This window comes from Panicum virgatum, chromosome 6K (genome assembly GCF_016808335.1).
Source record: "Panicum virgatum strain AP13 chromosome 6K, P.virgatum_v5, whole genome shotgun sequence".
Classification (NCBI taxonomy): Eukaryota; Viridiplantae; Streptophyta; class Magnoliopsida; order Poales; family Poaceae; genus Panicum; species Panicum virgatum.
Genome location: NC_053141.1, coordinates 13,725,178 through 13,739,012, shown reverse-complemented (window position 1 = coordinate 13,739,012; position 13,835 = coordinate 13,725,178). Strand labels below are relative to the sequence as shown.

Here is a 13,835-nt window from a genome sequence, read left to right as displayed (position 1 = left end):
CGAGCGCTAACACGGAGAAAGACGAAGGCCAAAGCCCAAAGGAAGGACCAAAGCCCATGTTGATTCGAAGCACATTCATGCACATCCATCCTCCAAGAGAGCCCAAAGGACCGAGCCCACGAAGATGAGATCAAGATACTTCGGGATTAAGCAAAGCAAATGAAGATTTAAGGAAGGATTCCCTATCCTATCCTTTCCTCGAAGATATATCGAAGATAACAACGTCCAAAGGGGTGCAATCGTGAAGAATAGAAACTCTAGAAGATGCGAGGAGTCTACATGCCAAAAATGAGGCCGAGGCGAGCCCGAAAAGGGGTAGGCCGGCCCAGCCCTTTTCTGAGGCGGTTTGCCTTCCCCTTCGACCGGTGGCTTCCTCGGCTTATAAATAGCTCGCACCTTATTCAACTCGAGGCATCCATCCAACCAGAACTCGATGAAAACCTAAAGCCAAGACCGGAGGGAGACGACGGCCGCCGCAAGTCTTCGAAGTTGTCTAGGAGATGGCTCAGGCCATCCCTAGCCGCCATGGCCTCCCTGCGTGGTTGTGTCATGGTGGAGTTCATGAGCTAGTTGGAGTCGTCAATGGTGTATACGCGGTGGTGGTGATCTAAACGAATCTATTATCTGAGTAATGTCTTCATGTCATCCGATCTATTTAGCGATCATGTCTCCCCTCTTTCGATTTCGTTATTGCTTTGGGTGCGCTTATTCCTAGATCTATTCTCGAGATAGATTGCATGGGGTGTTCTTGTAGCTATGGTGGCTAGGAGTTCATACCGGATCTACCCAAAGGGGGTTCGACTTGCTTCCGGGTATCCCATTGAAAAGGGGGGCGTCGTGATAGGCCGTCTCCACAGAGTAGATTGGGTATCGAGGGATCGGATTGGAGGTTTTGATTTAAAGAGGCTTTGGATGAGATGCATGTTGAGCTTACTCGTTTAGCTAGAACTACAACTAGAATGCGTGTGATAGGTTTAGTCATGCCTTCGGTCATGCTTTATCCTTACCGATGTTCATGGATGAGATCAACCTTGGTACATCACACATATCTATCAAAAGTTCACCTTTTATATGCAATTAATGCTTCATGTTAGGATAGATCTGTTAGATTAGATGGAAAACCCTAGTAAGTTCATTGTCGATCCACGGATTGATAAACCTTGGGGGAATACTCTAAGGGAAAAGCTACCACGAACCGTGAGCTTGCGGTATACAAATCGGGGGCGTTAGTGAACATCAACACTCCTCCTCCTCAGACGACGGTACAGGCGAAGGCTCTCGACGCCTCCTGCCTCCACCCTTCCCTCCCCCCCTCTTGGGTCCACCCTTCCCTCGACCCTTGCCTCGCCCCAACTTGGAACCCCTATCGGAGCCCTCACCAGCATCCGAGTGTGGCATCATTCTTCTGTACAGTGAGGCGACCGATCATTGAAGTCCGCCGCCCGGCATCTTTCTTCAATCACCTGCAATTAAAAATAGTAAACCACTCAGCACATATATACAAAACGATCTTATAAAGAGAAAGACAAAAAATTAAAAAGTAACATAATTAAAGAAAATAAATCAATTAGTACGGATCATACATGTATTTGAAATAATCATCTTCGTCGGGATTAGCTGGATCATATGTCTCATCATCACTATCACGCAAGTCGAGAAGTTCAAGCCCGTGCTCTAAAGGTGGAATTTCATCCTCATTATCATCGCCTAATTGTAATCGCTCAAGTAATTATAGGTCCTTCGCATTATGAACCTCCTCACCAGCGTCCTCGTTATCAACCATTTCATCATCGTGTACTTCCATTTCGATCACTCCGGTTAAGTCTATCTCAAAATGCCCTTCAAGCCCATCTTCTTGAAAGAACTCCCCGTCATATGTGTTTGGGTCTATATTGTAATCCTCATTATTTGGAATAGGTACTTTACCGTGTGGTGATACCTTGTACATAACGTCCCAACCCATAAGACGATCGTCAGTTTTGCACGGATATGAGAGATAATAAACTTGCGTGGCTTGTTGAGCCACAATATAGACATCGTCTCCTGGATACACTGATGACTGACGAATTTCGACTAGGCCGAGATGAGGGGTCCGTCGCACTTCGTTAGGATCAAACCAAGGGCATTTAAATATGATAGGCTTAAGAGGTTTGCAACCATGAAATGTGAGTTCATAGATTTCTTCAATTATGCCATAATACTCGACCCCATCAAGGGCTGTCGTACAAACTCCGGAATTTGTTGTTCTTCGATTGGGCCGACTCTGCTCGTGGCTTTTTGTGTGAAAGCGATATCCATTTACATCATATCCGGAGTATGATAAGACCCTATAGGCACAACCATTGGCAACCTGTCTCAACTCGGGACACATAGACGCATCATTTTGGGCCTGCAGGTAGAAGCATGATGGTTTGTCATACTATTCGCATGGAAAAGGAACTTCAAATGCCTAACAAGCATGATGGTTTGTTATACCTTGTGTTTGAACCAAGAAATGAAATCGGGGGCTCTTTGTCCCGCACCCGACTTAAGAAGGGCGTCAAGTTCCTGCGGGGTTGGAACTCTTCGGCGATGACAGAATTGTTGAGTAAATTCCCTATATAAACGAGAGGTAAAGGGGGTTGGATACATAATAGTTAATACTCGAGGAAATAGTTTGTTGAGGACTTACTGTATGTATGGCTCGACTTCCACTAGGTTCGTCATCACATACATCATGATAGTGCGCAACTCTTCATTGACCAAGGCCTTAGGAGTCGCACCACTTGCACTTCCAAGTTGCCCTTTGAAGAGGCTGAGGTCCGTTTCATTTTCACCTTCATTGTAACGAGTGGGTGGATTATGAACGCTTGGAAGGTTTTCACCATAGTATTTTGTTGTATAGTTGGAGACCTCATCCAGAATGTATGCTTCTGCAATGGAAGCTTCTATTTTGCATTTATTTTTACATTTGGTTCGAAGGATCTTTTGTTGTCTCTCAATTGAGTAGCACCAACGGCCCTGAACAGGCCCCCCCATCCGTGCCTCATACGGGAGGTGCAAAATCATATGCTGCATCGGATTGAAGAAGCCGGGTGGAAAGATTTTCTCCAACTTACAAAGCAACACAGGGGCCAATTTTTCCATTTGTTCAACCACAGTCCGAGACAACTCCTTAGCACATAACTGGAAGAAGAAATTGCTTAACTCCGCCAGCACTTGCCAGACATGGTCAGGGAGATAGCCTCGAACCATCACCGGAAGAAGCCGCTCAATCCATATGTGGTAGTCATGACTCTTCAGCCCATTGATTCGCATAGTACATAAATTCACCCCTCTCCTTAGATTCGCTGCATACCCATCGGGAAACATTAAAGTTTGGAACCATTCTAGTACTTCTTTCCTTTGGTGCTTCTTCAGGACGAATTCAGCTGGAGGCTTTTTCCATTTCTTACCATCTTTGGGTGGCGGAATATTTAGTTTTGGTCTATCGCATAAACTAGCTTGATCCACTCGGGCCTTAACATTGTCCTTTGTTTTATCAAGAATGTCCATAATTGTACCCCATAGTGCCTCAGCGATATTCTTTTCCGAGTGCATCATATCAATGTTATGAGGAAGAAGAAGATCATCCATGTAGGGGAGCCTCCACAGGCCCGACATCTGAGTCCAGGCATGTTCTTCGCCATAACCCACAAAACCACCGCCTTCTTTAACCCTCAACGACTGTAACCACTCACGGACCGCAGCACCTGACATCATCTGCGGTGGAGGGTCATGAACCACGACACCTTTCGTAAAGTTCTTGATGTCACGTCGGAATGGATGGTCAATAGGGAGGAATTGTCGGTGCTTGTCGAACGAAGAATACTTGCCACCCTTCGCCAACCAGATGAACCTCATAGCTGCCTTGCATACTGGGCAAGGGAACTTCCCGTGCACACACCAGCCGCAGAATATCGCATACGCTGGCAAGTCATGCAGTGAGTACATGTACCACACTCGCATTTTGAAGTTTGTCTTTGTAGCTCGGTCATATGTCCATACACCTTCCTCCCAAGCATTAAGCAAATCATCAATAAGAGGCTCCATATACACACTCATATTATCCCCCGGATATCCAGGAATTATCAACGACAAGAATATGTTCTGCCGTTGAAATATAACTCCAGGGGGGAGGTTAAGGGGGATAACAAACACGGGCCAACAACTGTACGGGGCAGCCGTCATTCCGTAAGGATTAAATCCATCTGTTGCCAACGCAACACGTACATTTCGAGCCTCCCCCGCTTCCATTGTGTTACGCCTGTCAAAATGTTTCCATGCTTCACCATCGGATGGATGTATCATCTTCTCAGGATGGTAGCGTTTGCCGTTTTTGTGCCATCGCATCTGTTGTGCTGACTCCTCGGTCATGAACAGACGTTGGATTCTCGGTATGAATGGAAGGTACCGTACTATTTTCACGGGGATTTGGAGCTGTTTCTTTTGACCGTCACCAGAGTCTACCTCCAGCCAATGAGATGATTTACATTTTGTACAGTAGTTTGCGTCTGCATGTTCTTTTCTAAACAACATACATCCCTTCGGACAAGCATGTATCTTCTCATATGACATCTTAAGACTACGAAGAAGTTTTTGTGCCTCGTACATGCTCTTTGGAAGAATGTGTCCTTCCGGAAGCAGACTACCAAAAACCGTCAACATTTTGTCGAAGCCATCCCGACTAATGCCACACTCAGACTTTAGGGCCAGTATGCGTGCAATAGCATCGAATTGAGAAACATTGGTATGCCCATGGAGTGGTTTCTGTGCCGCAGACAACATGTCGTAATACTGCTTTGGGGTAGGCTCTGGCGGTTCCTCTCTAGGTACTTCTTGGAAGTGTGCTTCATGAAAGTCTGCTAACATGTCTGCGCAACCGGCTTCAACATCATAATCATCGATGCGTTGTCTGACGACCTCTTCTCTCGCACGATGGGCTTCACCATGGCAGATCCACCGAGTATAGTTTTCTACAAACCCATTTCTGATAATGTGTTTACCCATACTGAGTTGTGATTGATGTATTCTATTTTCACACTTGCTACATGGACACGGCATTCTACTCTGTCCTCTATCAAATGCCTTTTTCAAGAAGCCATTGACCTTTAGAGCAAACTCAACATACTCTTGCTCGCTCTGCCAGCCCTTGTACATCCACTCACGGTCATCCATCCTTTGCCATGTGAGGATGTGATTTAAAAATCAATACCAACTACACGATGTCTAGCATGCTCTAATAAGTGAAGATAGGTCCTAAACCCATCCGAAGATGTGTAGCTGTGGTTAGTTTCCATACTCTACTACTATCCGAGACAGAATTTCGGCAGCACCTCCCCGCTGTTCTCCAAATACACGTCCCGACAGGGAGATTGTGTATCCAGAGAACAACAAAGAGATGATACCGATACTCTATCTCGAATCATAGTAGAGCATGGAAACTAACCACATCAACACATCCTCGGACTGTCCCAAAAACGGGGACAATTCGAAACACATACGGTTCCATATATGCAAAGAGCTGCATATTTCGAACCGTATCTCTTTCGAACGGGAGACGCCTAGGTTACGTGAAGCACAAACAAGATAAGTAAATAAAAGTCTATGATGACTCACCTAACTGTCCCGCAAAGTGACGAGTCAACAACGGTGCCACAACCTCTCCTAAAAAACCAACTACATAGTATCAATAATTGAACATTTCAGTTTGAAATTCTGCAAAGATAAAACAGCACAGTGGTCGACAACTAACAAGCATGCCTCAGATATGTTCCCTTTCATTTGACCTTGAACTTGAAGCATAAGAAACCTAAAATAAATTCATGACCGCCATTAAACCATGTGACACATCCAGCCCAATCTTAACATCATCGCATCCGAGTTGTTGCTTGGGCATGGATGTGTCACATGGTTTCATGACAACCATGATAAGCATATCCATAGAACAGAAATAACATAGTTCGACTAACACTCATGCTCAAGCTCAAGGTCAATATATATAGCATATATCATCACAGGCAATATAATTTTCTACAAGCTTAATCAAGAGGTCAACAAGATTATTTAGGTCTTTAAAGCTATCATCTTTTCTCAAGTCATCAATATAGTTATCAAGTTGCATTTCAAGTTGCACTCGCAGGGTATCTGTACTTTCAAGCTACCATAATTAATTGGGCTACCAAATTACCAATCTAGAACATGCACTCGCAGAGTATCTGTACAAGAACACAAGAAGCAAGCTAATTACCTTGCCTTTGCACGCCGCAGCACGACCACGAGGTTCCAGCGGGGGCTCCCGGGGGCGGCGTGGGCGGGGGTCCGGCGGCGTGCGGACTAGGCGGCGCAGGGGCGTGGGTGCGGACGGCGGAGGCGGGGCCGGCCTCGGGGGCGGGGTCGGGCCCGAGAGTAGGCCGGGCGCGCGGCCGCGGCGGGGGCCGGCCTGGGCGCTCGGAGGAGGATGGGGCCGCGGCGGACGGCGGAGGCGGGGCCGGCGTCGGAGCGGCCTCGGGGCGTGGTTGCCCCGGACCAGGCCGGGCGTGGCGGCGGCGCCGGCCTGCCTCGGCGCTCCAAGGAGGAGGATGGGGCGGTGGACCGCGGGTGGCGCGCCGAGGGGGAGGGAGCGGAGCGGAGCGGGAAGCCGGCGGCGGGGGCGGCGCGGGCGGCGGTGGACGGGGGCGGCGTGAGAAGCTCTTGACCTAGCTAGGCGGCAGTGTGTGTGTGACGGGTTGGGGGCGCGCGGACGGGGGGTGGCGCGGCTAAGTCCTGAATGCCGTTTTCGCCGTGTGCCAAGATCCGGGACACACGGCGAAGCCTGACTTCGCCGTGTGTTTCAGTTTAGGCACACGGCGAAATTTTTTTGCAGTGACTAATTTAATGTTTAAAATTTGATATTGAAGTTTTCAAAAAACCACTAAATCTAAACACTCAAATTTTTTATATGGCCTCAATAAATTTGATGAGTTTTTTAACTAATTCCATTCTATTGTTTCATGTCATAATTAATCACATTTTACTTATGCCAATTATAGTAGTTTATTTGCAATTAAAATATTAAAAATACCAAATGGAGCCGAAAAAATTTGAAATTTCAACATGACTAAATCATTATCGCATATTGTCTATATAAAAATTTTGAACGTCAAACTGAAATTTTTCTATCATAACATGTACAAACTTAACCTTCTCTTCTTCTTCTCTCGGAAACTTCTTCGGGAAACTCTCAGCTTGTAAGCATCATCATGACAAAATGTTCCTATCGTGCTCAAATTTTTACCATACATTCGACGTATGATAGCATGAAGTTCGGTCAAATATCATAATTTTCTGACATCGTTCAAATTTTACATAATTCAAAAACTATTTGCCACCACGATCGTCGTAATGTTTCATTACCACAATCTTTGAAATTTTGTTTCAACTACTACATAAACTCTAACACTACAGTCAATATTATGAATATCATTTTTTCAAAAAAAATTCCTATTATTTAATACCCTTTGGAATTAAATTAGATTTACATGAAATAAAACAATAAATTGAAATAAATTAGTTTAATACAACTAATATATCTATAAAATCTCATATTCAAACATAGAGTACCAAACAAATTATGAAGAGTGTAGAAAAAATTTGGAAGCAAAAACATGATATTTTTTTTCGTGTTCGCCGTGTGCTCAACTAAGGCACACGGCAAACATAATCTTTGTCGTGTGCCTAGAGCCAGGCACACGGCAAAGGTCTATGTGTTGCCGTGTGCCAGCTTGGACACACGGCGACTCGGGACTGACGTGACGTCCGTCCGAGTGTTGACGGCAGCCGGGGAGTTCGCCGTGTGTCAACCGACTGGCACACGGCGAAGATGGGAGTTCGCCGTGTGCCTAGCCCTGGCACACGGCAAACAATAACGGCCGTGAGGCCCCCCCCCCCCCCCGACGGCAGAAGGGTGTGCCCCGCACGTGATCCATGTTCGCCGTGTGCCTACTGGCTGACACACGGCGAAAATCAAGGTTTGCCGTGTGCTGTCCCTTGGCACACGGCGAAGAGTAAGGTTTCCCGGGTGTTTTTTCTTTGCCGTGTGTTCTTCTGGCGACACACGGCAAAGGAGGTCTTCGTCGTGTGCCCGAAATAATGCACACGGCGAAGATTCTGGCACACGGCAAAATACCGTTTTCCGGTAGTGACTATGTGCTGGTTCCTTCACGACCTCAATTTCTTCGAATCTTCTGCAGTCGTTGGTACCATTGGTGATTAGCAAAGAAGAATTCAAGCTGGGCCAAAAAGCTACAGTTGCTTACATATCTTCCAAGAACACCCACTGTGAGATAAATATAATGGTTGAAGAACAAAATGGTATAAATATATAGCTTCTAGTCCTATAAGTGGGTAAACTAAAAATGTTCAACAAATATCTAGTATTATGAAATCATATAATTAATAGCAGCCAGATGTGGGTCCCATATTTAGAATTGAATATTTGGGCCTTTCATGGATGAGAATGACATCACACGCAAAGATGGAATAATGGCCATCAAAGCTTTCAAACACCAGGTTAGCAGCACTGATCAATACAAATTAGGTAGAGAAATTAAAATTTCCCCTTGAGCCGGTGTGGTACTGTAGAAAAAAATACCTAACACATACTAGAATCCTAATATTAGCCGAGGGTACTTAAACCGTTGGCCATTATTTTAAACACTCGGAAATCACAATGGCTGACTGTAAACCGTCGGCAACTTCCCCTCAGCGACTCTTTATCGGCCATTGAACCAATTTGCGAGGGGTAGTTGGCCACACGATTACCTACTGTGAAAGCCTGACGGTTTACCCTCAGTCATTTACTGGCCACGCTAACGGAACAACTGGTCGCTCATACAATTCCCTACCAGGTGACTACTCTTGGGCATTTTATTTTTTCTTATTCAGATTCCTATTCAAATTATTTTTCAGTCAGTTCTGGTTGTGCTCTCATGTATAACTCTTGCCAAAATTCCAAATATTCGTAATATGATAAGTTTGACGGAGTGTATCAAAGGAAGACATCGTAATACGATATATACCGAGCATATACCGAGTGTCTTTTATTTGCCGAGTGTTTTATCTCGGGCACACGGCAAAAAATTGATTTTCTGAGAGCCTCTTTTTACACTAAGCAAACGGTTGATTTGCCGAGCGTTTTTTTCTTTACACACGGTAAAGAAAGAAAAAAGAAATAAAGCCGTGGGTTAGACCTGACCGACGCTCGACTACCTCTCCCGCAACAACCTCTCCCTCTCCCTTATCTCTCTCCCACCCGCTCTCTCTCTCTCTCTCTCGCTTTTCTCTCTCCCTCCCTCACTCACTTCATGGCCGGCCCGGCAGCGACCACCAGCGCTGGCCAGACCCAGTGGCGGCGCGGCCTCCAGCACCGGCCGGCGGGGGCCACCAGTGACGGCGGCGGCACGGGTGGATCCGGCCCCGGCACGGGCGGATCCATCCCCTGCGGGTGGTGGCGCGGGCGGATCCGGACCCGGCGCGGATGGATCCAGCCCAGCGGGCGGCGGCGCTGGTGGATCCGGCCCCTGCGCGAGCAGATCCCAGCGGCGACCTCCCCTTCCTCCGCGGCGGCCACCTCGCCTCCCTCCTCGGCCACGGCGGCGTGGGTGGATTCCGCGGCGGTGGCGGCCTCCCCTTCCTCCGCGGCCACGGCGGCGGCAGCCTCCCCTTCCTCCGTGCGGCCTCCTCCCCTCCCTCCGCGGCCACGGCGGCGCGGGCGGATCCGGCAGCGGCGGCCTCCCCTTGGTCCGCGCGGCCTCCTCCCCTCCTTCCACGGCCACGGTGGCGCGGGCGGATCCCGGCGGCGCCGGTGTCCTCCCCTTCCTCCGCGGCCACGAGCGGATCTGGCGGGCGGTGGCGCGAGCGGATCCAGCGGCGGCGGCGTCTTCCCCTCCCTCTACGGCGGCCTCCTCCCCTCCCTCCGCAGCCACGGCGAGCGATGGATCCGGCCCCTCCCCTCCCCACCCGCCAGATGCGGCGGCGGCTGTGGTGGTGGCAGCGGGCGGCCTGGCGGCGGGCCAATTTTTTTTTTGTTTCTTCCGAAAAATATTTGCCGAGTGCCCAGTGGAGCACACGGCAAGCCCGAGAAATGATACACGGCAAACAGCCTCTTTGCCGGCCGGCGTATGCCGTGTGCTGTTTGCCGTGTGTAACACACGGCAAAGGATTTGCCGAGTGTTTAATGGCTTTTGCCGTGTGCCTTTGGCACATGGCAAATGAGTGGCTTCCCGTAGTTTAGCTACAACATCTGACAGTGATGGGTGGGGTAAAAATATCAGGAAAGGTGTGGTGCAGTTGCCAAAAAAATGCAAGACTAATCCACATGATATTTCTGAGTATATGACCATACAAGCTTGCCGACTGGAATGAATTCATAGCCCTCGGCAACTTAAAAGGATTCCCAACGGTGCCAAGAAAAACTGTCAGCCACAAATATAACTGTTGGCCATTTGTCAAATACCCAAAGTTGTTTAGATTCACAGTCGGCCATTTAAAAACCGTTGGCCATTCGTAGCTTTACCGAGGGGCTGCCGGTAAACAATAAAAACAGTATGCCAAAGTTAGGATTCTAGTAGTAAAATGATTTCCAGTAGGTAGTGTTTCCAGACTATGAAACGTACTGAAACTCGGTAGCTATAAACTAAGAACGACTGATCGTTGTAGAATAGGGTGTGGAGTCAGGGATGTCGTGATCAATGGCGGCTCTACTTATTATGTGTGGTGACCCGGCGTCGCAATGACCTGAAAGGGTTGTCTGCACTCTGCAGTCTGCACCACAGATACCAATGAAATAGAAGGAGCATGTATGTTCTTCATCCAGTTGTTGGAGCTAACTCAGAATCTCGTCTCCATAGACGCTTTACATATACCGTTGAACAACTGATGGGTCTGACGATTAATTGCACTCCTTTAAATACTCACTTTAATCCCAGTATATATAAGAGGCACAACTCCCTTCAACATGGAGAGACCAAGGATAAACGTATTTACTCCTGGGCTCTTCGAAGAAAAAAAACCATTTGGTTCTCTAAGCATGCACATTTTTTGTGGCCAATGGCCGTCTCCTCCGTTGCCACTACTGGAGAGGGCACATCGATGACATTTGTTATTAGGCCCGGCCAGGCGACCACGTTTAGACCCCGGACTAATCAAGACCAGCTAATCACCCGGTGCCTGATGTTCTAGCATTCTTGCTGCTCTAGCATTATTGCAACATATAACATTGTAACATGGCAGGAAATCACACGGCATCTCTGAATACCTAATAAAAAAAACCTCCGCCCCTTCACAAAATCATTTCAATTTTGCAGTAACATAAAACCATCAGACTAAAGGTCAGACACAATCATGCTGCATGAATCATTTTTAGTCTTATGTGTTCTTAATCTGTAGCCATTTTATTTTATTGAAAATCTCATAGACTAGTTTTTGAAGTTCATCTAAAAGTGAGAAAATCAAGAAAACAATACCACTGCACAGTTTGTCCACTCAAACGTGACGGTAAAGATGTAAAAACTGAAGCTTAAAATGTCGATTGTTACAATAAATATGACTCAATATAATACAACATTTGGAAATGTCAACACTTATAGCAGCATATCATATGACTAAACATTAAACATTTTTTGGAACAGGAAATTCAATAACTGAAATTATAATAAGACTACAATTATCATAATTGTAAACCGGGGTGACTATATTAGGTTTTGCGGAACTTGCAGACACCCTCCAAAATATCCACTAATAAATTTGGGAACTTTCTCTTTAGCCCATCATACTGTTCACTTGCCATCACCTTCTCCATTTTGTCTGGAGAAGCTATATATTTGAGGCAAGCATCCTTGAGATTGTTGCACCCATGCTGATCAGCTAGTGCTAATGTAGCTGTCACTGTCTCTACATCGAGATTCATGCAAAGGAAACTCTCACAAGCAAGCTTCAGTCTTTCTATTGAATACCGATCAGCTGCTCGAAGCAAGTGATGAACAATCTCTTTCTTATCTTTATCATCATAATCTTCCATTGGAAGGAAGTTGTCTGTGTAGATATATTGTAGCAGAGCCTTAAAAGCAGTTGGCTCCATGTCCTCCACGGTTATGCACAATTCCTCTTTTTCTCTCCAAGGGCCACAGAGCTCAGCCATGAAAACTGGAGATCTTGCTGCAAGCACAATCCTGTGCGCCGGAAAGTGCTCGTCTTTGACAGAGAAAGTAACATCTGACCCTTCCTTCGACTCTAGCAATTTCTCAAAATCTTTGGACAGCTCTGAGGGTGGTAACACTATTTCAGGGGTAGTTTCAGTCTCTGAGACCAAAGGATCTTTCAGAATTATAATGCTGCACTCAATTACCAGGTGATCTGACTCCAGAAATGGTGATGCTTCCAAGTATCTTCTCTCCACGAACCTTTCTTTGCTTGAGACGCACCTTCTAGTACTTTCTGGAATAAAAATTTTAGGCTCATCCACACATGACCATTGCGACACGAGAACTGATGTGGTTTTCAATCTGAATGCATACACTGCCCTCACCTGTTCATTTTTACTCATTAGCTCAAGGGACAATGAGATGTACTGTTCATTTTGTTTGTTAATTCCATCAGGGTAGTATCTGATTGACCATTCAAACCCTCCAACGCTGAATGTATTCGACCTAATGAACCGGCCAACTCCAAGCCCCTTGTTGAAGGTGTAATCCTTGATCGTGAAAGTGTGTTGGCCGCACACCCTTGGAGCAGTGCATGTGGACATTGTGGTGGTTGTCTGCAACCGTCGACAAATACCTGCAGTTTAATTGGATATCTGTGTCAGAGCAGAACAGAAACTGTCCAATGCTCAAAAAAAAAACTAGCGGTAGAAATAAACACATATATACACCCACCATAAGAATTTAAAAAATATTAAAGATAGTGAAGCCAGGGGATTGCCGTAATATTATTAACTTACTGCCATGTCACCAAACTATTCATAGCACTTGCATGAAATAAAATGAAAATCCTAACTAGACATAATCTGATATGATCACCTCAAACACCAATCATTCCTTCATCTTGTTATCGCCACACACTGCTAGTTGTTTAGTACAAAAATTAATGTTTATTTGCAATAGATATAGATAAAAACACCACACATTACAAAAATGATGATAGGGAACTCATGTAATGAGCACCTATTGAAAGAAGTGATATACTCTATGTGTTTACTTGTTCAAAGAAAATAACATTTACCTTAAGTTTATTTCTCATATATATGCATGATACGGTTTTGGATCAAACACTCTTATTAGTACTTATATATAAAACTGAGGAAACCTTAAATGCATCACGAGAAATAGCAGACACAAGATACTAGAAGTGGTAAAGAGTTACACAAAGCTTGTGCATTTTAAACCAATAAAACATCTTCCTGATGAAATTATTACGTTTTTTATTGCATCCAGCATGCAATGATCCATGGTCGTGTACTTCCATAGATTCTTTGTCAAATATGTCAGATAGTTTTGGTTCTGTATGTAGCCGAACTATTCGATATACACTCTTTTGAATAATGTGATTCACCACAAATACTAATAATCTAAAAGTATCTGAGGAAGTTTTCTTTGAACTTTTCTAACTTCTTTATCCCTGCTCTTTTGTCCAACTTCCTGGGGCTGCATGATGCCAGACACGGTGACGATTGCGAAGGTAAGGGACTAAGGGTTGTGCAACTCATATAACATATATAGGAACCAAAACTCAGGAGATTTAACATACGTCATATATCTCTCCACTACTATACCCCACCC

The 13,835-nt window shown here is 45.8% G+C and overlaps 1 protein-coding gene across 1 annotated transcript; it reads right to left on the bottom strand.

Annotated features, from left to right (window-relative positions):
- Positions 1 to 11,752: 11,752 nt before the first annotated feature.
- Positions 11,753 to 12,802, bottom strand: LOC120713258 (BTB/POZ and MATH domain-containing protein 2-like). Its single transcript, XM_039999252.1, has one exon. It carries the CDS (start codon positions 12,800 to 12,802, stop codon positions 11,753 to 11,755), a length of 1,050 nt encoding a protein of 349 aa, XP_039855186.1.
- Positions 12,803 to 13,835: the final 1,033 nt, after the last annotated feature.